Genomic DNA, 24,068 nt, shown 5'->3' with positions numbered 1-24,068 from the left:
CCATCTTTTCCATGAAACCTTGGGCTTAACCAGGGGTCGTTTTGTAGAAAAATAGGTGGTGGAGCTCATCTAGGGATTGTTATGCAGCTGCACCTACTATTCAATGGACAAGGTAGGAAGGAGGAGGTGGAACTCTCAGAAAGGTTCAGGAGCTGGGCTCCTGTGAGCTCCCGCTGAATCCGAGGCCTGGGCTTAACCCATTAGACACAGACTACACTTTACAGTACTTATGATCTGATCCTGGGTGCTTTGAGTGGGTGGCTGAAGGAAGGATTCAACTACTCCCTCTTCCCACAGATGCGGCACTTTAAATGGCCCCTTCTATATGCACTGGGTGGTCACTCTTTCTGATGTGCAGGTCTGTAATAATTCAACTAATTGCAATGGAACTGGAGCACACGTGAATTGCATTCGTCCTCATTCATGCTTTGATAGTCTCTTCCTGTTGTCTCTTCTTCTGCAGTTTATATTGTAAATACCTTGGGAGTGGAAATTTGTCTTTTTTGCTTACGAATCTCAGTAGTGTTTACAAAAGCAGAGGCAGTCAAAACCTGATACATAGAATAATAATAGAATAATAACCAACCTTGTCTGGAACATATGGTTTGAGATAAAAGAATAGGTTATTTAGGATTTTAAAAAGTACACTAACCACCAAAAATATGAACGATGCAAAATAACTACAAATGGTCTTTCCACAATTTAGCCCATACAAGGTGTAAATAATGACAAATATAACAAGGACAAGATCCTGGGCACACACTTGTTTAGATATTCTCACAATATCTTCAGATCACACAGAAAATATGTAGATATGGAAACTTTCTTAACTTGAAAGACTCTGTACCCTCATGGTAATCCATGAAAATAGAGGAAATAGCAAAAGTTAAAGCAGTGCTGAATTGGACTGGGAAGATCTCATTTGTATTACTTTGTTTTTTTTTGCATTGTTCATATTATTGGTGGATAGTGTACCTTGCATTTACAAATAGTTTGGTAATTTTACTCCTGTGTAACCTATTCTTACAAGCAGCCCTGTGGCACAGAGTGGTAAAGCTGCAGTCCAAGCTCTCTGCTCACGACCTGCGTTCAATCCCAGTAGAAGATGAGTTCAGGTAGCGGCTCAAAGTTGACTCAGCCTTCCATCCTTCCAAGATCAGTAAAACGATTACCCAGCTTGCTGGGGGGAAAGCGTGGATGATTGGGGAAGGCAATGGCAAACCACCTCGTAAAAGTCTGCAGTGAAAACGTCATGATGCGCCGTCACTCCAGAGTCGGAAACGACTGGTGCTTGCACAGGGGACTACCTTTACCTTTTTTAACCTGTTATTATTATTCCCAAGGTGCTAGGTTATCTTGAACCATATATTCAAGATAGTTGGTCATTTTTCCTTTTATATCTATTACTTCTTAGCTTGGCCTCTGCTGTCTTGTCTTTTGAGGAGCTTTTTCTTTTTGGGGGGCTTAGAAAGACGTCAGTACACAAAGGCGCATTAACAGTGATGGACAAAAATGAGCAGCAGCAAGTGCCGTGCAAGTTGCCATGCTGGATAAGGACGGTGGGGTAGAGCTTGCAGCAGCTGACCAGGAAGGAAAGCCCTGAAGGCCACTTGTTTGTAAAGGAGGAAGTGAAGAAACCAGTGATGGGACAGAATCCAGCACCTGCACTCAGAGACACATCCCATGCACTCGTGTTACAGGGCCAAATGGACAAGAGAAACCTGCTAGGCATGATGCTGTAAGAGCCTGGCATAGTTCTTGATTTCTGAACTCTTCTTTTAAAAAGGCATTCACTGCACTGTAAACCCAAGGCTGGCACAGAATTTGGCAGCATGTCTAAGCCTAGATGGCCACCTCAAGGGATGGAGTAATCCCTGGAGTTGTCATGTTTGAAGAACAGCGAGTAGGAGTCCGGGCAAGCCCCTTTGTCACCAGGAAAGCTACAGCCTTGTGGAAAGAACTGATCAATGGCCATGGTTCAGGCAACAAATCTGTGGTTTACAAACCAGCTCAGAGCCTATGTGCTTGCTCAGATAAGAAATGTAGTTTCTTACCTGAGCAAGCACATAGAGGCCATCCAAGTATGCAGTTCTAGGTTGTGCTGGGTTCTGGGATGTCCAGCTAAACAACCAGGAAGGCACAATTAGGAACAGCAAAACAGAATAGAAAAATTTTGTGTAGAAACATGTAACCATTTTGCCGCGTATTGATGCATTCCCATGTGGTATTGAATGTGTGTTGTTTTTAGAATGTTTAGTTGGCCCTGCAGGGCCACCATCCTCATCAGTGATGTAAAGTGGTGTCTCCAGGACCAAGTTCTTTTCTCTCATGTTACCATATTCCTCAGCCTATAACAGGCTGGAATCCCAACTAAACTGGAAAATCCAGGCATATTAGGTGAAGTAGAGATGACTGAATCAGGACTACTTGTGTGACCATCTCCAGGGCATTGGAGGGTACCTACCCATTTTCCTTCAGCACAAGTGGCCAGTGTGTTGCCTCCCAGTTTGGTGTAAAGCCAGTTTGGTGTAGTGGTTAAGTGTGCGGACTCTTATCTTTGAGAACCGGGTTTGATTCCCCACTCCTCCACTTGCACCTGCTGGAATGGGTTAGCCATAGCTATTGCAGGAGTTGTCCTTGAAAGGGCAGCTGCTGTAAGAACCTTCTCAGCCCCACCCACCTCACAGAGTGTCTGTTGTGGGGGGAGCAGATATAGGAGATTGTAAACTGCTCTGAGTCTCTGATTCAGAGAGAAGGACAGGGTATAAATCTGCAGTCATCTTCTTCACTGCCCCCTCCCCCCCAAAAAAACACCCTGAAAGGGAACAAGAAACAGGGCACAGAAAATGAGAATGTAAGAGACAGACTGAAAGGCAGAGAAAGTAGAGACAGGAAGGCTTGGAAAATGAGGGAGAAAGACAGAGAAAGGGAAACAGAATAACTGAGTTCCCTCAAAAAGAATGGCGATGAGACACCCCCTCCCTCATTTACCTGGGGATGTGATCTCCTCCCCCCCCTCCCTAACCTTTCTTTGAATCCTGAGGCTGCCTCTCCCCACTGGCCAGAGGAAAGCTTAACATTTTGCTGAACGGAGTACTAGCATATGAGTCAATAAATGTCTTTGAAAGCTCAATAATTCCATAATGAACACCTAATGTAGGCTATTAAGACAGAAAAGAAAGAGGAATTAATCCTTTTCTATTATTTTTTCTCACCTATTACTTTTTAAGAAGTGCCATATGCCCAACTACATGCAAACATATTTCTCAGTGCACAAACTGTTTGACACTGACCAAAATGTATCAAATTGCACAGCACAATAGACTACTGGTGCCCAGTGCAATGCTCTTGTTGGCTACCATGATGCCCATAATTTCTTCCCCAAAGCTGAGTCAGTTCTGGCTTTCCTCTACCTTATTGGAGCAGGAGGTGCTTCAGAGGAGCCCCAGAAGCATAACCTTTGGGTTTGTAGGAATAACTGCCCCATCGTAGGAAGGAGCTTAATTTAGAACCTCCCAACATTTCATAATTGCCTTCATGGTAGCCATTTTGTGATCGGTTGCACTTTGCATGGCAGCCATTTTGTGGTGGTGCTCCTTACCCTTCCCTCCAAAAGCATCCAGACACTCAACAAGGTGGAGGACCCGTGGAACAAACTGTAGGTGTAGTCTGCCATGGCTGGGATACTCAACAAGGCCATGGTTCAGTGATAGAGCATGTACTTTGAATGCAGACAGTTCCATGTCCAGTTCCTGGAGGCCTACTACATTTAGAACAGATAAGGTGAAGGAGAGAAGGCAAACTCGGTAGGTATGTAACAGCATGATCTGTTGTGGCCATGCAGTTGCAGTAGATTGTTCCTGGGGCTACCACCAGAGCGTCACAAATAAGAAGAGCAACGGGATGGAAAGAAAGAGACCTCCCCTGAATTTGTGTTCTATTATAGCCAACTCAGTGTTAACAGAACGCTTTGCTTTAATACTCAAGTTACATGAATACCTCACATTGTTACACGTATGAAGCCAAATACGACGCTAACTTAGCTGCTTACAACCTCAAACCTTACTCCTGATACACATTCCAATAAATTTATTCTGTAAAAACAATACCTTTTTTGATTTTTTGTGTGTTTTTTTTGTACAGTAAACTTTTCAACTACAAACCTTGAGTACGCGAAAGATGGTCCAAGGACAAGCATAACAAGGATTGATAAAACCGGACTAAACCCATATGTTTTCACAATAAAAGCTGGCATTAAAAAATAAATAAAATTCTCTATTCTCACAATAGCAACAATAATGTACACAGAATAATGGAGTTTGGAATGCTTACTTACTCGTCTAGATCTAATTTCGGAAGAAGGGGGAGAAAAATCAGGAAAGAATATGGCAGAATCTTTTTTTCTTTACTAATCTTTTCTTTAAAAAACAAAAACTGGGTGTTTTGGTTTGGTTTCCCACAGGGCTTTTGCATCATAATAAGGTCAAAAAACTGAAGGCATCCCAACAAACAAAAAAAAGGGGGGGGGGAGCTGTGTTAAGCTCAAATTGTGTTGGTGTTGAAAAAATTCCTTGTATTTATCTAAAGAAACACAAAAGACTTTCACTAACTCCACATATAGGAACTAAGTCAGAGAACTTACACTACATCATGATTTTGAGAAGTATTAAAGAGGATCGCTATCTAGGTATTTCTAATAAGGAAAAGTATTTTCTTAAATAGTTGAGTTTTGAGCAGGGATCACAACTTGAGTAGATGTTATCAGGTCTTCAATTGAAGATGGCCATATTTTGTATTCTTAAGTGGAAATAGGAGAGCAATTTAACCTCCAAGCACAGAGAGAGGGGGTGGGGGTGCTGTGCATAAACTTGACCCTCTCATGAATGGGTGGGTTGGTGCCATCCTTGAGTTAATTTATATTAACAGCTTCACAGAGCTCAATCTCAGGCATAGCATTACATACAAATATGTACATTTACATGTGGCATACAAAATCCAAAAGAGAAATGAGGGAAAATCTTCACTTCTTATAACTTCATTTCCCCCCAGTTTCCCTACAAATGAAACTGCAGGGCAAGCCGTGCTGTTGTGTTTTGTTTCCTTTTACCATGAGTTGACTGCTATTTGGAAGGGTCACGTAAAATAATTTCAGGTGCTGGATCCATACTGTCGGTTTACACCATTTTAAAAAAAATACATGAAGAACAACTGTAAAAAATTGTGGTTTGTAAGCTGACTGAATTCTTGAGGTTCTTTATGAGGGGGTACTTATTTCCAAGTGTGTTATATATATATATTTTTCTTTTTGAATAAAGGCAGACAAATGGCAAGAATGATTTAAAATTTGGAGCCAAAACAACAAAGAGTCTCGCAGCACCTTAAAGACTAATGAATTTATTGTGGCAAAAGCTTTCTGTAAGCCAGACTCCACTTGGGCAAATGCAATGAAGTTTGAAGTTGTGGCCCCCTCTTGTTGCAAAAGGCATCTAGTGTGGGCACGTTGGCAATGTTGCTGCACATCACGTTTGCTGGGCTGGAAAAGGGCATCTTTACGTGATTAAATAAAATGACGTTCATAAAAGGGGTCCCCCTCTCTGTAGGGCAGGTAGGTAACAATGAAGTTGAAAGTTGCTTTCTGCAAACAGGATGGGTAGGAATGTGGATAAATGTGCAAACAAACAGAGATGCTGCTGATGAACAGATGTGCTGACTTCTATCAAATCCAAGAATATTAGACAACCAAACATGTAATCATCTTGTGTCTTCCCTTAATATGCAGCAGTCAATTTGTTGGTTAAGTCTGGGGGGAAAAGGAAGAAAATATGAAGCAACTTTTGAAAAGAGTTACATGACTCCATTGAGACTGCACCAGCCATCAAATGATCCAGCAGCCTCAACACATTGAAACCCCACTGATTGCCAGAGAACAGATTTAAATGCATGCTTAATACTCCTGCAAAAGTCAACAGGGCTTCACAGGTTCCAGTACAACTCAGCCAAAGTGGATGAGCATCACGACGACTGAGGAGAGGACATATTAATATTGTAACCAATCTGCCACAGTCCAGCAAAGGGGATCCAGGCATGGAAGCAGCTTCCATGCATGGATTCTTTTTTTTTTTTATAATGAATGTTGAAAAGCCTCTTTTGCAGTAAAAGGGATGGAAAGGGATGTACAATTTCAGCTGCAGCCTGGAAAAACTCACGTGACTTCATCTCGGCCCCCCTGCTCTACATGCATCTGCTGGATGAGGTCATCTGGAGACCTGAGGTGGGCTGTCACCAATATGTGGATGACACTCAGATCTTGCATCTGGCTGATCCCAGGGAGGCTGCTGAAGAAACCCTGAACCAGCCCCTGGAGAAAGTTTTGGAGCAAATGTGGGCTAATACACTGAAACTTAATCCCAACAAGAAGGAAGTGCTACTGGTGGATGGAAATGTTGACCAGGGGTTCAAGGTGTAACCTGTTCATGACTGGGGTTGCACTCCCCTTGAACAGGTCTGTAGTCTGGGGCTGCTCTTTGATCAAGGCAGGAGGCAGCTTTGTGCAAGGGTGCTTTTTACCAATTTAGACTGCTTAACCAGCTGCAGCCTTTCCTGGGCAGAAAAGATCTGGCTGCTGCGGTTGTGTGCCCTGGTTACATCTAGATTAGATTACTGGAATGTGGTCTACATAAGACTGCCCTTGAAAAGTATTTGGAAACTTCACTTGGTGAAGAAAGCTGAAGCTAGGATGTTGACAGGAGTGGGTAACAGGGATCATTTCACTCGTCTTAGCTCACCTACAGAGGCTCCCAGTTTCTTTCAGTGCATAATTCAAGATCTTGGCATTGATCTTCAAAGCCCTATTTGCTACCAACTCCCTTATGCAGGGCTTTTTTGTAGCAGGAACGCCTTTGCATATTAGGCCACACACCCCTGATGTAGCCAATCATCCTGGAGCTTACAGCAGACCGTGTACTAAGAGCCCTGTAAGCTCCAGGAGGATTGGCTACATAAGGGGGGACGGCCTAATATGCAAAGGAGTTCCTGCTACAAAAAGCCCTCCCCTTATGTACCTACCCAACCACGGCAGTTATCTTCTGAGGCTGTGATCTGGGTGCTCCCACCTTCTGAGATCAGGTGAATGCCAACCTAGTAGAGGGCCATCTTAGTTGTGGCATCAAAACTCTGGAGCTGTCTCCCCAGGAAAACTCATCTGTGCCATTCTGTGGCCATCTTCCACCAACAGGTGAAGACGCATGGCTTTTGACATTCTATCAGCGACCCCCTCATTCCTATCCAATGTTTTAATTGCTGTTTTTATGTATTTCAGCTCTGGTTTTGATTATGGGTTTTTGTTGGGTTTTAAGATGTGATTTATTATATATATCTTTTTAATTTGTTAGCTACTTTGGTGAACCTTGTTACAGTAGAAAGGTGGGGTTTAAATTCTGCAGAATATTGTTTTTTAATTCTAATATGGCCATGAAAGTAGTGCTGATGGCTGTCATGTGAATTGGCTCTTGTAGATACCTTTTGTCTCCTAGGCTGCAGCTTGGCATGCAAGATCCCAGACTCAATCCTTGGCATCTCCAGTCAAAAGGACCATGTGATGTGAAAGACCTTCATTTGAGATTCTGAAGATCTGCTGACAGGCTGAGCAGACATTACTAACCTTGATGGACTACTGGCCTGACTCAGTATAGGGCAGCTTCACGTAGTCAGCTAATTCTAGCTTGACTTTGAGATTTGCTGGCTAAATAAGCACTGCATACAGAGCCCAATGGTGCCATCATGTGGTAAAAAAAGAAAAAACAAACACCCTTGTCTTCGATTGACAGCACTCACTTTTTAGACTAGGTTTCTTCTACGCAGCCAGGGCTACCTGCATGGTAACTATACTAACCATGTGAATTTAAGGGGAGGTAACTGTGAATTTAGGGGAAAGTACTTGTGAAGTTCCTGCACTGTGCAGGGGAGGGGTTGGACTAGATGATCCTGGAGGTCCCTTCCTACTGATGATTCAGATATGCAGGAACTGCAGAATACACAACCCATGATACAGTGCTGCTTGGCATGGTGAGTGAATGGAAATCTAATGTAAGGGTCAGTGTAGCAGTATTGTGACACAAATAGGGCCAAGAGGATCTGATGAGCTAGATGGGATTGGTGCAAACATTGTTAGTTTTCTAGGTAACATGGCAGAATTCCTCTTGGGTATTCTTAACCCACTTCTCCCATGTATTTAACAGGTCAAGGGTATAGAGCAGGATCACAAAAAACCCTGAACTATGGTAGATTCCAAAGACAATGCAGAGGCCTGGAACACTTTCCTGTGTTATGACTGATTATGCCTTCTTTGAATGATGGAAAGGAACAATATGTGTGTTGGCCAAAGGTGTATGTATGTGGGGGGGGGGGGAGGGGTCTGCATATAGTTCTGCAAAAGGCTATGTGATCTTTAATTCGGCTTTATGGTCTTCAGGCCCAGTTAGTTACACACATACTAAAAGGACCTAAAACTGGAACAATCTCATATCTTGAATCTTCAAGAACCACAAGGCCCAGCTCTTTATCCGGCTTGTGTGTAAGAGGACAAAGGATTTATGCAAGATTTTAAATCATGCGTCTGACCTGTCGAGTGTTTGCAAGCTGATTCACCAAATCAAAGGCACAGAGTCAAAAATAAACTAAAATTATAAAACAAGGTTATCCATGCGGGAGAGGGAATGATTTTCTGTGTAGAGCACAGGCCAAACGGATGCAGCATTCCTCTTGTCAACTGTATCCTTATCAAAAAGCAGTAAAAGAAGGGAGAAAGAGCACATGTGCTGCATAATCTGGGAGCAACAGCAATTTTCTTTCAGTGCCAAGGACCAAGGTTAACTCTCCTACGGCCTTTTAGTAATGTCTAGTCACTCCCTAACCTATCAGAAATGTTTGTTCCTTTTAAGGTAGCAGGATAGCAACAGCAGCATTACTGACCAATTACTGTGGTACCATGGCTACAGAGCTGGGCTGGAACTCGCACTTAGCCGCAAAGTTCACCAGGGGACAGCAGACGAGTCACAACCCTTCAGTCGAGCTTCTTACCACAAAGGTAGCTCTGAGGGTACAATAAGGACAGGGGCTCCTATGTATGCTGTCCTAAGCTCCTTAGAGAGAAGGTATGTGTGTTTGTGGATGGTGGTGGGGGGGAAGAGATACAAATGAGTGAGAAAGTTTAACCAGCTCTCCAAGCCCCGCTTATTGAATACAGCACTAAAAATAACCCAAATTTAAATAGCCACAGAGAGAAAATGTACGGAGGAGGGCCTGAGTTCAGAATTGGCCCCAAATGCTAGTGAGCACAGCCCAAAGGACGAGGGTTTTCACACGTAGTGCTGGAACGGTGATGCTACCCCAGTGATTCAACCTCCTCTGGAGGAGGTTCAAGCCAGCCTTACCCCTTCACTAGTTTTCTGCGAGTCTGAAGAGGTGTTTCTTGTGTCGTTGCCTGCCTCCCCGGCATCTGAGCTGCTCTTATTTTCTTCCTCTTTGCAGTCCTTGTCATCTTCATCACCGGGAGATTTCCGTGACTGCTTGGAAGATTTCTAAGTATATCCAATGGGGAAAAGCAAATTAAAATAAATGTTTTAAGACTTGGAAGGATTAAGATTTTGATGGCAGATTATTAAAATTTTTTAAAATTATCTTCCAAAGCTCCCTTTTTCGAATATTTTAATTCTACTGTAATGACTATGTCTAAATGTCTGAGTACTTTGTACATCAGATTGGAATGGACTGGCTTCTTAAATTGTTTTTATTGGTTATGAACCATAATAATAAATAATCTGAATCTGATTATTAAGAAATTAAGATTTTGATGGCAGATCTATGTTGCATTTAATTTGATTTCATTGGCTGCCCCTCATTGTCCCAGGACTGGTAGTCATCTCCATGCCTTCAGACAGGCTTTCTCCTCCCAGGATCATAGTCTGCATTTTCTAAGAGAAGACTAAGTTTGCACCACTGCACCCCCACTGGCAGGCAACCACCTGGCTGGGCCATCTTTCAAAAAGTCTTCCTACATGGAACTGAGTGGCAAGCAGGACTGTCAAGTAAACAGCTTTATCTTAGGACCTCCCCCCAAAAAACAATTAGCCTGGGGTCTATTGAATGGCACCTAGACACCCAATGCAAAGTTTAAAGAAGGAAAACACATTACTAATGGAGGACGTGGCAATGGCCCAGAAGAAGGACAAAGAGGAATATCCATCCAAGCCAACTGCAGGAACATGAAATAAAAGCAATTGATAGGATTGCCAGACTGCATCCTGAAGGTTTTCGTCTATATCTTTCAATCTGCCAGAGGTCCTGGAGGCAAGGCAGCTATAGTTTCTCCTCCTCCCTTTTCTCGCTGGCCCAGTGACCCAGCCCTTCTCTCACCGCTAGAGTATGCACAAGAGGGTGGATATGGGGAGGGCTGGATGCAAGGACCAGGGCAACAATGCCTGCAGGGACTGAAAAGTAGAGGCACCAGACACATCTCCGATATCAATAATCTTATTTGTTGACTTGTTAGAGTAACATCCTGCCTTTCTGCAGACATGTTCAAGACAGCTAACAATATTACAACTGCCCAGAACAATTCAGCAAAATGGTATGACAGAAGACAATTCCCAGAGGAGACACAGAGAACAAAATCTGGCCACTGTGGTGAAAATGGAGGGGTTTTTACACAACCCCTCCCTGTGCTTCTGACAGCTGGTGGTCTTCATCCAGGGAAATGTTGTGGCCTGCACTAACACCACCCCTTGTGTGATTACGAGGAGCAAACGGTTGGTCTGGACATGCCATGATTTATAATGTGTGCTTTCTTGGAGGGCTGATGGTGTATTCAGTGGATCTTGCTTGCTTCTTCTTTTCTCTTTTCAGGTGTTTTGCATAATGCCAGGGAAAGGCAGGGCATTCGAATTTCAGAAATTAAATATTTAGAAACACAGCAGAAGGAGAAGCCAGAAACCAGAATCAGTAGCTAGAACAGGTACACACAGAACCAAATGCCAGTTGTTCAGATGGTCACAGGAGAAGGGTTTCTAGAGCTGGGTCACTGTCAAATTTGTTAGAATTATAGAATCATAGCGTTGGAAGGGACCTCCAGGGTCATCTAGTCCAACCCCCTGCACAATGCAGGAAACTCACAAACACTTCCCCCTAAATTCACAGGATCTTCTTTGCTGTCAGATGGCCATCTAGCCTCTGTTTAAAAACCTCCAAGGAAAGAGAACCCACCACCTCCCGAGGAAGCCTGTACCACAGAGGAATCGCACTAACGGTCAGGAAGTTCTTCCTAATGTTGAGCCGGAAACTCTTTTGTTAGCAGGATTAAAGATAAAGTGAGATGTCTAGTTGTAGCCAAGTCATTGCAATCCCTCATGCAGTTTTCAAGGCAAGAGATGAAAAGAAGTAGTTTGCCCTTGCCTGCCTCTGCTTAGCAACCCTACTCTTGCTTGTTGGTCTCCCCTCCAGGTACTAATCAGGGCCAGCCCTGATTAGCCTCATCAGTTCTGATGAGACTGGGCTAGGTTGAGCTAACTAGGCTGTTATTAGAAAGACTGACTATTACTATTCTTTTTTTCTTTTACAAAATTAATCTGTTGCATATATTTTCACACTTTTGTAGTACATCTTAGTAATGCCATGGTCTGGACTGAGCTAGACCAGATTTTAGCAATTCTTGTGGTTGGTAGTTTTAAATAAAAACAATTTTTGCTAAGGTCAACAAGGAACCATTTCTCTCAAAAAGTCCCAATGAACTATTTTGAAGTTGGTGGTAGGAAGAGCTGTCAACTGATGGCAATCATTGCCAAAATCTCCTAACTGTACCAGGAGAAAGGTAGGGAAAGATAAGTAGATGGATGGATGGATGGATGGATCTGTCTGTCTGTCGGACGTCCGTCTCCTTCAAAAGGTTTTCTGAGAATGCAGGCTATACACAGCTAATCATCTTTTGACAAATGATATCTCCAATAAATGATCTGTTCTATGCATATGCATACCCTCAATCCCAGGGATGTGAAAACATGGCCACATTTAGATGTCAGAACAAATCTTTGTGTTATGTAAGATGCAAAATAACAATCTGGCGCAAACACAGTAGCATGTGTGCAACATTACTTTGTAGAGTGAGATTAAAGCTGTCCTGATTTTGGAAACCTTCAAATTTGCCATGACATCCAAAATGCAAGTAAAACAAAAGGAACATCCTCAAGGAATGCAGGAACAAAATACAAAACTGTGGGAAGGTATAACAAAAACAGGGGTATATAATAAACTACAAATGAAACACTACCTGAATCCACACTCTGAAATAATATGGCAGGCACATTATAAACAGTGTTATGAATTATAAATAGTGTTCAATATAACAGTAACCAATGCATAAGTACGCAGGAACAACTGACAGTAAAAATGTATGGTATATCAGCAAAGTGTACAAAAAGGGGGGGAAATGACCCAGACAGATTGTTATTTTGCATCTTACATAACACAAATGAGAGACTTTTTTTGACCCCTGCTGGCTGCCTTTACAATTACAAATGGTATGAACAAACAGGACTATATGGGAACATCTTGAGGAAAATTAATTCAGAATGGTGTTTGGCTGGCTATCCGTATGTGTCATGTTTTTTTCTACTTTTGCATACCTTTTTTGTTATACTTGCCTGGCGCAAACACAGTAGCACGTGTGCAACATTACTTTGTAGAGTGAGATTAAAGCTGTCCTGATTTTGGAAACCTTCAAATTTGCCATGACATCCAAAATGCAAGTAAAACAAAAGGAACATCCTCAAGGAATGTGGGGAGAGACGGTCCCTAAGGTAGGCAGGTCCCAGGCCATAAAGGGCTTTAAAGGTCATAACCAGCACCTTGTACAGAACTCGGTATGTTATCGGCAGCCAGTGCAGTCCCCGTAGCCCCGGCTGAATGTGCTCCCGTCTAGGGAGCCCTAACAACAGCCGGGCAGCGGCATTCTGCACTAGCTGCAACTTCCGGGTTCGGCACAGGGGCAGCCCCATGTAGAGGGCATTGCAGTAGTCCAGCCTCGAGGTGACCATTGCATGGATCACTGTTGCCAGGTCATCGTCCTCCAGGAAAGGAGCCAACTGCCTTGCCCGCCTAAGATGAAAAAATGCGGACTTGGCAGTGGCTGCTATCTGGGCCTCCATAGTTAAAGTAGGCTCCAATACCACCCCCAGGCTCCTAACCCTGTGCGCCGCTGACAGAGGCACACCATCAAGGGCCGGTAAGGGAATCTCCCTCCCCGGACCACGGCGACCCAGGCAAAGGATCTCTGTCTTCGACGGATTTAGCTTCAGCCCGCTCAGCCTGAGCCATCTAGATACAGCCTGCAATGCCAGGTCCAGGTTTTCTGGGACACAGGCAGGCCGGCCGTCCATAAGTAGATAGAGCTGGGTGTCATCAGCATACTGGTGGCAACCCAGCCCATATCTCCGGGCAATCTGGGCAAGAGGGTGCATGTAGATGTTAAACAACATCGGGGAGAGAACTGCTCCCTGAGGGTCCCCGCAATCCAGAGGGTACCTCCGGGACAGTTCACCCCCAATCGCCACTCTTTGTCCCCGACCCTTGAGGAAAGAGGTAAGCCATTGTAGAGCCAACCCCTGAATCCCCACGTCGGCAAGACGGCAAGTCAGCAACCGATGGTCGACCATATCGAACGCTGCCGATAGGTCTAACAACATCAGTACCGTCGAGCCGCCTCGGTCCAGATGCCGCTGGAGATCATCCACTAGGGCAACCAGCACTGTCTCTGTCCCATGACCCGGGCGAAAGCCCGACTGATGGGAGTCAAGGACAGAAGCATCCTCCAGGAAGCTCTGTAGTTGCAACGCCAGTGCCCTCTCAATGAGTTTACCCAAAAAGGGTAAATTCGAGACTGGCCAATAGTGTGCCAATTCGGCCGGGTCCAATGTTGGTTTTTTTAAGAGGGGGCGGACCACTGCCTCCTTAAGAGGTGTTGGGAATTGCCCTTCCATTAGGGATCTACTTATGATATCCCGTATAGGATACCTAAGTTCCCTCTGGCACGATTTAATAAGCCAGGAGGGGCACGGGTCCGAATTGCAAGTTGTAGGGCGTGCAGATAGGAGGATCCTGTCAACTTCCTCCAGGCTGAGAGCGCCAAAACCATCCAGAATACAGTCTGAAGACAGGCAAGGAGCCTTGGGTTTGCATACTGTCTCCAATATGGCGGGGGTGTCGCGGTGGAGTGACGCGATTTTATCTGCAAAAAATTTCGCAAAAGCCTCACAGCCGATTTCCAATTGACTAGCGTTTGGGCTACCCTGTGGCAGCGTTATCAAAGTCCGAATTGTGTTAAACAATTGTGCCGTGCGCGAAGTTGCAGACGCAATCCTAGCCGCAAAGTATGTTTTCTTTGCGGCTTTGACTGCCATCTCATAGGACTTCATACCTTCTCTATAAGATGCTCTAGTCGCTTCGTCTCGAGTGCACTGCCATTGCCTGTCTAGTCGTCTGAGTCGCAGCTCCTGGTTATACCAGGGTGCTAGCTTTAGGCGAGGGCGCAGAGGGCGCCTAGGTGCAATCTCGTCGAGGGCCCTGGAGAGCCTGTCATTCTAGGCTTCCACCAGGTCATCGAGGGAATTGCCAGAGGGCCAGAATTGATTTAAGGAAGGTAGCATAGTACATACTGAAGTGAGTTTTACGTGTTTTTATGTATTTTATAAGTATTTTATGTATTTTATTGTATAATTATAATTATTAATGTATTATTAATGTATTTAAATTGATTTTGTTAGTTTTTGTGTTGTGAGCTGCCCTGAGCCCGCTTCGGTGGGGTAGGGCGGGATATAAATCGAATAAAATAAAATAAAATAAAAATACTTTATATCCACATCCAAAATGCAAGTGCCAAGGCCAATTGGAGTTCAATTTCTAATCCCCCCAACCCAAAACTCTAATACAAGGTTCAAACCCAGTTCACAAATCCTGAGAAAGTAACATGCTCCAATATGCACAAACCAAGTACATGCCTATCACAAAACAGGCAAAGGTTTCTGGTGACATCAGAATGTAGCCACAGTTTCATTGGTATTTAACCCCCCTGGAACTGAAATGTGTGCATACAACATATCTGCTGGGGATGACTTCTTAACTTGAAATTTGTAACGTGAGTGAAGATTTCCTAAAGTATGAGGCCTTCATTGTGTTCTGCGCATGAGGGAAAGGGGGATGGGGGAAGGAACAGGCAAGCATAAAGCAAAGCTGTGAAAATATCTGTCACAAACTGAGGAAACATCTGAAAACATGCTTCTGTTTTGTTTTTAATTAACCCTTTCTGGTAAACATCAGATCCATTCCTAGCTACTCTTAGGGTTGCCAAGTCCAATTCAAGAAATATCTGGGGACTTTGGGGGTGGAGCCAGGAGACTTTGGGGGTGGAGCCAGGAGACATTAGGGGTGGAGCCAAGATCAAGGCTGTGACGACCCTGAAGGGGGGGAGGGCCTCCAAACCAGGGGATCCCCTGCCCCCACCTGGGGATTGGCAACCCTACCGGCCAGCAGGGAAGGCGAGGAGGCAGCCAGGCCAATCTTTCCCAATCTCCTCGCCTCAAACAGCGGCCCCCAACACATTCGATTCCCTCCCTCGCAAGGGGCGTTGCCAAGCAACCCCCTGAGGAGGGCAGGTGAAGAGGGGAGGAGTTGAGGCGTACCAGGGCGGAGAGGAGGGGTCGCTGCTGCTCTCTCGGGTTTACCTGGGCTCTGAGGGCTGGTGACTGGGCAGCTTGGCTCTGGGGGTGGTGGGTGGTGGCGGCGCCTCCCCACGGGCTCAAGCCTCGGTTTAGCGAAGGCAGCGGCGATTCCACTACTGCTGCGCGCGCACACCACGACACAGCAGCCTCCTCCTTTTTCTTCCCCCTCCTTTTGCCTTTCTCAACCTCCCTTCCTTCTGCCTCCTCCTCCTCCCGCCACGGCTCAGTTCAGCGCCGCCTCCTCCTTCTCCGGCGGAGAAGCGAAGCGCGTCCCCCTTGCTCCTCAAGCGTTGCTGCTCAGGGTCCTAGAAGGACCCAGATTCGGGGCTCGCCACGCTTCTCCATAGCTGCTCCTCAGGCTGAGCCCATCTCGGAGGAGCAGCTACGGAGAAGAGGCGGCAGCAGCGCAGCGGCGTCGCCCGCTCCTTGGCGCCGTTTCCCACCCTTCCCCCGCTTCCATTTTGGGGGGGGGGCGGGGGAAGAGGCTGGAAAAACTGGGGTCCCCCGCCAGGGCGGGAGGGTTGGGACCCCTAGCTACTCTAAAGGTGTGTTCAGACGACACTAAATAATGTGTTTTGTAACTGGATTTTTACTGTGTAAGAATAGAAAATATCCAGTTGCAAAATGCATTATTTAGTGTAGTGTGAATGCACCCTAAGTTCAAGCTCATTTTTTGCTTGTGGCATTTTCTTTAGTAGCACTTTACCATTTCGGCTGGCAGTTTAAAGATCTTGTTTTTGCTTTCCATAAAACAGAGAATTACCTTTGAAGTGTAGGATTTTTTCCGTTTTGAGCCCGCTTTTTCATTCTTTCGTTTGCCTTTCCCGTCCTCTTCTACCCGGTCCCCTTCCTCTTCGCTGCTGGCATCTGCTGTATTCCCCCCTTCACCCTCAGTCTCTGATGAGCTCTGCTGCTGAATTGCCTTTGAAAGTTTAAACAACACCAGTCAGAACTCCCACCAATTAGCTTTTGTAATATCCTGTATTTCAGATACTGATCCAAGGTGCCTGGCAGCCCTGCCATTCCACATACAGCAGCATAGACTTCGAGTAAAACATTTTTTTCTGGAAATTTTGCAAACAGGCACCCTAAAATCCTGGATTCTGCAATCCAGACTGATTTGCATATTCTTAATTTGCAAGTTTTATGGTGATCTTTCTAGACAGGGGAAGGACACAGAGCCTAGAAGCCCTTCCCTGCACCTTTTTTCAACTATTTCTTTGACTTCTGAGGTCTCAGCATGAGTTTACCCATGCACTATTAGGCATATCTTTTTGAATGAAAACTATGATTCTCTGCAAGCTGAACTCTTTGCCCGTTAACACATTTCTTTGCTTTTACTACATTCAGACAGATTTGAGGCATTCACTGAGCCTTTTTATCAGCCACCTAGATGGCTTATTTTGCAGTCTCCAAGATGGCAAGCTCTGTCCCCAGTGCCAAGAAAGAAACTCGGTAGGGAGTGTGGGGGGAGGGAGCTGATGGGAGTCCACATGCTACAGATCAGAAAACTTTCTTCTGGGTGATGCGTTTTAGTCCTTTCAAGAATAGCACTGCTGAAACCCTTTGGAAAGTTTGTTCCATTGGCAATAAGGAACATGAACTACTGCAGTGGCCAGAGGTCTCCATCCTTGGTTTTCCTACAATGACGTTAACTACAGCTTTCTGGTGAACCACAAGCTACATTCTGTCAAAAACAATTCAGAGCAAAACACAAGAATGACTGGCTAAAGAGGACAGCACCTGTAACAAATACTGCACAGATCTATACAACTGCACACAGACATCCCCATTAAGGAAGTAGACGCTGCACATTTCAAAGTACAGTATGCTATACTGACTAGGATTTGAGAGACCTAGGTTCAAATTCCCACTCTGCCATGGAGGCTCACTGCCATGGAGGAGCCATATACTTCCAGCCTGACCTACCTACTGGGGTTGTTGTGAAGGCAAAATGGAGAAGGGGAGAATGCTGAAAGCCATTTTGGGGTCCCCATTGGAGGAAGAGAGAGAAAATGAAACAACTACATAAGTCAATAAATGCTTTCCAAGGTGACTAAGATAAAACAGGACAAATTCACATAACTCTAACCTCTCCTTCCCCCACTGCAAGAGCTCAGAATGAGGGAAGTACTGGGATGGGAAAAGATGGCTTTTCCCATATATATATGTATATGTATAGGTCCATTCACATTGAAATATGTACCTTGCCTTATATAATTTCCATATAAGATTCCCAGAGAAGAGCCCTAAACAAGGAATGACAGGATGCCATGTGGGCAGCACCTCCAATGTGCATCACAACAAATCCAGTGCTGTATCAAAAGCTGCCTGTTTGGACTTGGCCTAGGTGTTAAAGAATTTGGCACACGATTCACACATTCTCCAGTGCTGACAGTACTGTAAAGATCCCTGAAGTTCCTTGCAAACATATCCTCCATGTCAGCAGACAAACCTCCCTGAAAGACTGTGAATCCTAACCAAGCTTTCTTTGCAATGTATAGTGACAAGGGACTATTTGCTGAGCTCTAGGGCACACTAACACAAACATAAGAGCATAAGAGAAGCCATGTTGGATCAGGCCAATGGCCCATCCAGTCCAACACTCTGTGTCACACAGTGGCCAATATATGTGTGTGTATACACACACACATATATATATATATACACTGTGGCCACTGACGGACCTCTGCTCCATATTTTTATCCAATCCCCTCTTAAAGCTGGCTATGCTTGTAGCCACCACCAACTCCTATGGCAGTGAATTCCACATGTTAATCACCCTTTGGGTGAAGAAGTACTTCCTTTTATCCGTTTTAACTTGACTGCTCAGCAATTTCATTGAATGCCCACGAGTTCTTGTATTGTGAGAAAGGGAGAAAAGTACTTCACCCGCAGGTGACGTTTCTCCAAGCTGAAGAGCCCCAAGCGTTTTAACCTTTTTTCATAGGGAAAATGTTCCAAACCTTAAATCATTCTAGTTGCACTTTTCTGCACTTTTTCCAATGCGATAATATCCTTTTTGAGATGCGGTGGCCAGAATTGTACACAGTATTCCAAATGAAGTCTCACAATTGCCCCTCAGAAACTCAGTGAGCAGTCCAAACCCATCCCACCATCCTCTGCAAAGCAGAAAGTTTGAAACCCACCCGTGCTAGCTGAAAACTCAAAGCAGAGAACCCCCAAGGCCTCCTGATTCTTAATAGCCCAGCTGAGCATTGTTGAGGATTTGGCACAGGATAACAGAAATGCTGTTGCCACAAGATCCTTCCTGCCCATGTTGGACCCATCCAAGGTATCAAGCTGACGATATCTCCTGGTGCAGCAGCCCAATTGTTTGCACTTCAGTCAAGTAACCTTGGAAGGGATATAAACAACACGTGGATGAAAGGAAAAGCAAGCCTTACCTGGTATCCAGTAAACTTGACGCCAGGGTTGTTTTCTATTTCCCACAAGCCTTCATTAAATCCTTTTCGTTTGTTCGACTTCCCAAACTTGTCTTTATATTCTTTGTATGGGAAGAGGTCTTTTGGCCCCAAGAAAGCACTGCGTTTTCAACAAAGGTCACAGTCAAACAGGAGTTCTCCGCTTTTTAAAAAACAATGTTTTCCATATAGAGAAAGATGAGAAGTCTAGCGATAACAGGTTACTTTTTTAAATAAAGAAATTCACTTCTGAGATTTAATTTTAGGCTGTTTTTTTCTCTATGTTTTGAACAACATACACAGTACCTTTGTAGTTAAAGGTTTGTGTGAATGCGCCCTCACATGGTGAAACCACAAACTGCAGTCATTTATTCCCTGGAATCAAAACGCCTGCCACACGGGGAGGGGAACAGTTACAACGATTTTTTAACTGCAAATGTATCACAGATTTCACACACAGCCCTACTGTTTTGGAAGCCCTTTATCATGTGTTGGCTGACTGTAGTAATTCAGTGGTGAGGAAAATGTCTTCCATACATGCTTTTCATTATAACTGTTAAATGACTGAACAGCTGGAAACAAAACAAACACAATACCCTCCCATCTTTACAGCCCAAGAAGAACTCTACCCCCACATGACATTCTTGAATGCTTCCTGTGGAGGAATTCATTTTTCCTTGGCAGTCTGAACTGAGCAAAATCTTCACCTTAAAAAGGTTTTCTGTCTTGGCAGAACACAGGTTGGGGAGATGTCACCCACCACAGAGTTACCAATGCAGACGGTAAAGCCAGGCGGGCTACAGTGAGATTGTCAAATCTCTCTCTCTCTCTCTCTCTCACACACACACCCCCTTCAGCTAGGCAAGTGACATCTAGCAGGGAACAGTTTTGGAGGCTGAAACCCTTAGAAAAGTCTTTTCCTGGACACTTCAGGAAAAGCTTCTTTGACCTGATCAGTGGGAGAGGTGATGAAATTGGGCATGAAGGCAGACACAACGGTTCCCTGAGGTCTGCAGGACTGAGCACCTGAGCAGAGGCTTCAAGGCAATGAGAAGCCCTTTGTAACCTTTTAAGCTAAAGAACCTGCCTTACATCAACATCTGCTGGGGCATGTACCAAGAGAGGGACAGAGGAACTGCATTTTGACTTTTCTTTGGGATCCCTTGCTCAGTCTGTGCCTATGCTGAGAGTGTGCATGTGGACTTTTTCTTTTTAATAAGTGCTTTATAACTTTGAATGCCGGCAGCAGTTCTCTGTACCACATCAGACCTCCATCACTCCAGGCATGCTATTTAATAAAGGAGCACCAGAATAAGGGGAGAGGCAGTCAGTTGACGAGCGGCCAGTCTCCCAGTGGTGCACAATGCAGTAAAGCTGTTCCCGTGGTAACCAGCTGCTGGACAGCAGAAGACATGGGAGTCCAGGCCTCAGAAAAGGGAGGGGAAGTTGGGAGCCCTGGTGCTCTCAGTGGGAAATTCCTACAAAGGCCAGATGGTGATAGCAGTTGAACCAAGAGAGGGAGAGAAAGCCCCTTCCGGTGTTGGGAAAGCCAGGTGGATGACAGATGCCACGAGGAGCCTTTGGGCAGCTACTGGTGCCCAGACACCCGGGAAGGCATGGCAGAACAGGGCCTGCAGGTCAGAGTGGGGCTGTTCCACCACACTTCCTTACACTTCACCCTTTGTCAGTGCAACGCAGGTGGTTTCCACAAAGACGCAATGTAGTGTAATGGTTAGAATGCTGGACCATTACCTGGGAAACTCTAGTTCAAATCCCCAGTCTTGGGCTGCTAACTGGCTTCAAAGAGTTGTCATGAGGGTTAAATGGGGTCAGGGAGAACAATATAAACTGCCACAAACACCTTAAAGGAAGATCAGAAGATTCTGAACACTTTCATGGGATTGTGGTTTAAAAAAAAGAGGCTTTGGGATGATATTTTGTCATTTCAGAAGAGGTCTGCTGAGAAACAAAGCAGAAACACCCTGGTTTTTGATAGAAGACCAACTGAAAACACTCCAATCCAGACCCGCACAATCTGCCATCTTCCACACTGGATGCAAACCATCAGTTGCATGACGTAACCTAAAAAAGAGGTGTGACAAACAACCTCCCAATTCTAACTGACCATTTTAAGGCTACAGTAACAGGGCTCTTTCAGCACCCGGCGGGCTGCAATGCACAGAAAGGGGAGGGGGCCGGGTTGTTCAGCTGGGTGGGTCAGAAATATTGCAGGCCTGCTGTAGACACTCAGCACCAGTCTAAGCTCCTTGCCAGAAGAGTAGGATTAAAAAATGTGACACATAAATATTCCAGCAAGGAGCTCCCAATCTGAACACAGCATTTTGGCTAACACATCCACATCCCCTTCTCAAGAGGAACTTCCACGCCCACCCTGGGAGTTTTGCTGAAGCAGAGGCCTTTGGGAAATAACAACCTGGTGTTGGTTCAACCTCATGTCAGTTTCCACTCGAGTTCAGTTCAGCTGGAAAGCAGCAAGAAGTTTGTGTGTGTTTTAAAGAACATGCCATTCATTCACTTACGTTTCATGAGTCCCAAAAAAGAAGATAGGATATTTATTTGCTGGAGGCTTCACTGCTCCCTCAGGGAGTTCATCAATCTGTTGAACAGAAAGAGAGGTCAAACCTTTAGCCAATGAGAAGTGTGTCTGGTGGGAAGAAGCAAGAGCCACTGCATTCCAAAAGCCCGATGCAGCCATCAGTGGGCCACTTCCAACGGGAGAAACTTGCACATACATATGTATACTGAAGCTTGCTGGAATCCTGAAAAACCCAACTTTCATTGTGGGAACAAAAATGCATGTTTTTAACTTTCATGGGTGCCTCATTCATAGAATTGCCTAACTCAGAAATTTCTACTTGCCTCCCAAGACATCCAGATGTTTATCAATCATGTCACATATTGATGACACCCCACTTCCTTTCAAATGGCAAAAGCTTTCTTGAGAGGTCACCTATTCTAATTCTGAATGGGCAACGTGTGGAGTAGAGCCGTGGCCCAGAGGAAGAGCATGTGCTTCACACACAGAAAGTCCCAGTTTCATCCCTCTGCACTTCCACTTGACACGAAAGACCTCCACTTGAGACTCTGTAACAGCAGACAACCTGTAGACCCAGAGAGACCAAGGGCCTAACTCGATATAAGACGGCTTCATGTCTGTTCAAGCCATTACCCCTTCCTGCAGGCAGCCTAACAGGTTCATTCCCTTTTGGCCTCCTCAACAATTTTTCAGGAGAGCCACTACGTACTTCATAGCTGAACAGGGGTGGCCAAACTTGCTCAATGCAAAAGCCAGACAGAATAAACATCAGATGCTTGAGAGCCACAAGAAGGAAAGAAGGAAGGGAAATAGATGGAGAGGGAGGGGAGGGGGAGACAGAGGTGGAAAGAAAGCAACTTAACTTTAAATGTATTTTCCAAGCCCCCATGCCATCTGGCTTGGAGAATGAATTAAAAGAGACAAATGCCTTCTCTAAACTGGCTGATGGGGCGGTGGGGGCTTTGAGAGCTACAAAATATTGTGGAAGAGCCACATGCGGCTCCCAAGCCACAGTCTGGCCACCCCTTGTTAGAAAAGGATCTTTATTCTGTGGTTGCCAACCTCTAGGTGAGGCCTGGGGAACTCCTGGAATTACAACTGATCTCCAGAGTAAAGGAATCAGCTCCCATTGAGAAAATGGCTGCTTTGGAGGGTGGACTCTATGGTGTTATAGTTTGTTGAGGTTCCTCTCCTTCTCAAAACCTTATCCTCCAATCCCAAATCTCCAGGAATTTCCCCAACCCAGAGTTGGCAAGCCCACCTTAGTCCAAGTGCAACATTCTAGCCTCATTTTAAAAAGCTTTTTTTTTAAAAAATTTTATTTTATTTTTCTTCCAGCTATACATACATAAGAATGAACAAATAAACAATTTCCACATGAGAAACAAACAATATTGTATCTTTTCTCCGTTTCCATGCAGCATATGAAGCTGCCTTATACTGAATCAGACCCTCGGTCCATCAAAGTCAGTATTCTCTACTCAGACTGGCAGCGGCTCTCAAATCTCAAGCTGAGGTTTTTAATGCCTACTTGCCTTTTTTTGTTGGAGATGCCAGGGATTGAACCTGGGACCTTCTGCTTACCAAGCAGATGCTTTACCACGGAGCCACCGTCCCTCCCCTATCCCTTATCTTGCCCCTTTGAACTGTCTATAAGATGGGAACTTTTACATATTGTATATTGTCTGTTCCCTACAGAGCTAAACTTTTTGCTATATTTGATCAATGTCCTGTACATCTTCCTCTTTTTTGAAGTGCTGTAAGGTTTACAAGCTCATAGTTTTTAATCTTATCTACAAAAGATCTCCTTGTCAGTCTTTTCAGCTTAATCTGGCAGTCATAATGACATATAATGTACCCAACCCTGTATTTCTTTGGAATAGGAGCTACATAATAAAAATAATTCCGGTATGATATTGTATATGAATTCTTTTGAGAGCATTATTTCTATCATTTCCCAATAATTCACCAGTATTGGACTACTGGTATATAATGCACTTCCAACACATATGTATGAAATCCATGTGGTGTTTGTTTATATATTTATTTTATTTGTGTACCACCTTTTCTCCTCAAAGCAGTTGACATTATTCTCCTCTCCTCCATTTTACTCCCACAACAACCCTGTGAGGTAGGTTAAGTTGAGAGCATGTGACTGGCCCAAGATCACCCCAGTAAGCTTCCATGGCACAACTGGGGATTTGAACCTACAAGTCTGATACTCTGGAACCACTACACCCCTCTGGCTCTCTCCAGCAACGCACCAGCAACAACTGGCATGTTGACATACCAGAAATGATTGCTGACAACTTTATATATTCT

The 24,068-nt window shown here is 44.7% G+C and overlaps 1 protein-coding gene across 1 annotated transcript in view; it reads right to left on the bottom strand.

Moving 5' to 3' along the window:
* Positions 1–3,957: 3,957 nt before the first annotated feature.
* Positions 3,958–24,068, bottom strand: part of HDGFL3 (HDGF like 3) — a 69,616-nt gene continuing 49,505 nt past the window's right edge. The window contains exons 2-6 of the mRNA XM_060259737.1: positions 21,730–21,806; positions 19,172–19,310; positions 16,528–16,686; positions 9,432–9,578; positions 3,958–5,800 (exon numbers count right to left, since the gene is read on the bottom strand). Of these exons, the coding sequence (XP_060115720.1) occupies positions 5,795–5,800; positions 9,432–9,578; positions 16,528–16,686; positions 19,172–19,310; positions 21,730–21,806 (528 nt within the window). The 3' untranslated portion in view covers positions 3,958–5,794. The remainder of the gene's footprint in view (positions 5,801–9,431; positions 9,579–16,527; positions 16,687–19,171; positions 19,311–21,729; positions 21,807–24,068) is intronic.

The sequence above is a fragment of the Heteronotia binoei genome, chromosome 19 (genome assembly GCF_032191835.1).
Source record: "Heteronotia binoei isolate CCM8104 ecotype False Entrance Well chromosome 19, APGP_CSIRO_Hbin_v1, whole genome shotgun sequence".
NCBI lineage: Eukaryota > Metazoa > Chordata > Lepidosauria > Squamata > Gekkonidae > Heteronotia > Heteronotia binoei.
Note: the sequence above shows the minus strand (reverse complement) of the source record. Positions and strands in the feature narration are given on the sequence as shown.